Source organism: Myzus persicae, unplaced genomic scaffold, assembly GCF_001856785.1.
Source record: "Myzus persicae strain clone G006 unplaced genomic scaffold, MPER_G0061.0, whole genome shotgun sequence".
Classification (NCBI taxonomy): Eukaryota; Metazoa; Arthropoda; class Insecta; order Hemiptera; family Aphididae; genus Myzus; species Myzus persicae.
Window position 1 is genome coordinate 1 of NW_019103082.1, and position 1,724 is coordinate 1,724.

The following is a 1,724-nucleotide window of genomic DNA, read 5'->3' on the forward strand; positions in this document are numbered from 1 at the left end:
GTACTTACTAGCTTCTTTCATAATACTGATACCAAAGCCTTTCCAAGATTTTTTGGGTTCAGACAAACTTTTACTCATCTTATCGATTAGAGCATATTCTTTTTCACTAGGATATTTGCAATACAATTTGCTATTCTTCATGTATGTCCATGATATAGGTACAAGATCAATACAATTTTTACTATCAATGGTTTTTTCATCAAATTGTATTACAACATGTGATGTTTTCTTCTTATAATCCATACCTGTTACCAACCATGGAATATTTTAATAAAATAACAAATGTAATATGAAAAAGAAAATTATAACTATAATTATTTAATAATGAAATAAATACCGCATTTGTTTATTATAATTTTAAAATTTATCAATATTTTGTAAAAGTATAGGTGCTTAATTATATAAAATAAATAATCATATATATGGTAGAATTTTGCATGGCTAATTTGATTGACATTTTTTTTCTAATTTAAAATATAATAACTAATAATAATAATAATAATAATAATAATAATTATAAATGATAGAAGACATCATAATAGTTTTAGGAATCATGTAGTAATGTAACTGCATAACTCTGACTACCTTTCTCAAAAAGAACACATTTTTTTACAACATTATTTATTGGAATAATACTTTTTCTTGTACATAATTGACCCAATTTCATTATTCCAATTTCTGTTGATTTGCAAGGATATTTAAAAGCATCAGTAAAACTCTTGTACAAATATCCGTGAAAGAAAATACTACATCGTTTATTCATAATTTTAGTAATGCTAAAAACTTCACCAGAATTCAATTTCACAATATTGTTAGGTTTTTTTGTACTTAACTCAACTCCTTGTAAAATAATGCTTTTTAAATTAACTTTACTTTTAATGTCAGGGTTAACAATGAGACTTTTTTTCTTGCGTATAGCATTCTTTTTAGTCATCCCTGGACATGTTTTCTCTTCAGACATTCTTCTAACCAACTGTGCCAGAGGATTAGTTCTACCACGAATTTGCCTTTTAATTTTGCCGAGAAAATTTTCAAATGGAAATGCAGATATATTTGATAAATTTGTATTTTCATGTTCCACATCATCGGCCAAATGTATTAAGTTATGGCTGTTCATAACTTGTGAATCTGGACCATAAAATGAAGGAAGAAGCTCCACAAATTTCTTTAGTAATTCTTTTGCATAACTCACATATTTGATACACAATTCAGAATCATTTAATATTCTACACGCAACAACTAAAAGTAAAAAGTGATGATACATTTTTTTAGGTAGAATTTTTCGTAGGACTAGAGGTCCACAATAGTTTAAAAAAAAACGAAATTGTGTTGCTTTCCAGTAATTGAATGTGTCCAAGTCTAATTTTTTCCTCTGGAATTCTTTTGGTATATGGTTTACAAATACTTTTAAATTTAAATTTAATTCTTGTATTTTACATCGAGGAAGTTTGCATTTACGATTCACTCTCATCTTAGTACCAATTAATTGCTGTAAAATCCATTTCATTATACCAAGGTACAATAAATGCATGGAATCTAAAAAAACGGAGTACACAGGGTCAAAGTTTGGTATATCAATCAACAATGTTCTTCCATCCAAATGATGCTCAGGTTGACGTTTCCTAATAAAACTCCTCTTGGTGCGTAATTTGGAATTAATACTGGGATAAACTCTTTTTTTATTAACAGTCTTTCCTCTGGTTACACAACGCTCACATGCAAAG

At 27.6% G+C, this 1,724-nt stretch overlaps 1 protein-coding gene across 1 annotated transcript; it reads right to left on the minus strand.

Annotated features, from left to right (window-relative positions):
* Positions 1 to 8: 8 nt before the first annotated feature.
* Positions 9 to 243, minus strand: LOC111033747 (the record flags this gene model as incomplete). The annotated part of the gene is made up of 1 exon (XM_022314647.1): positions 9 to 243. A coding segment is annotated over exon 1 (235 nt), but the record flags the coding sequence as incomplete, so codon positions are not given.
* Positions 244 to 1,724: the final 1,481 nt, after the last annotated feature.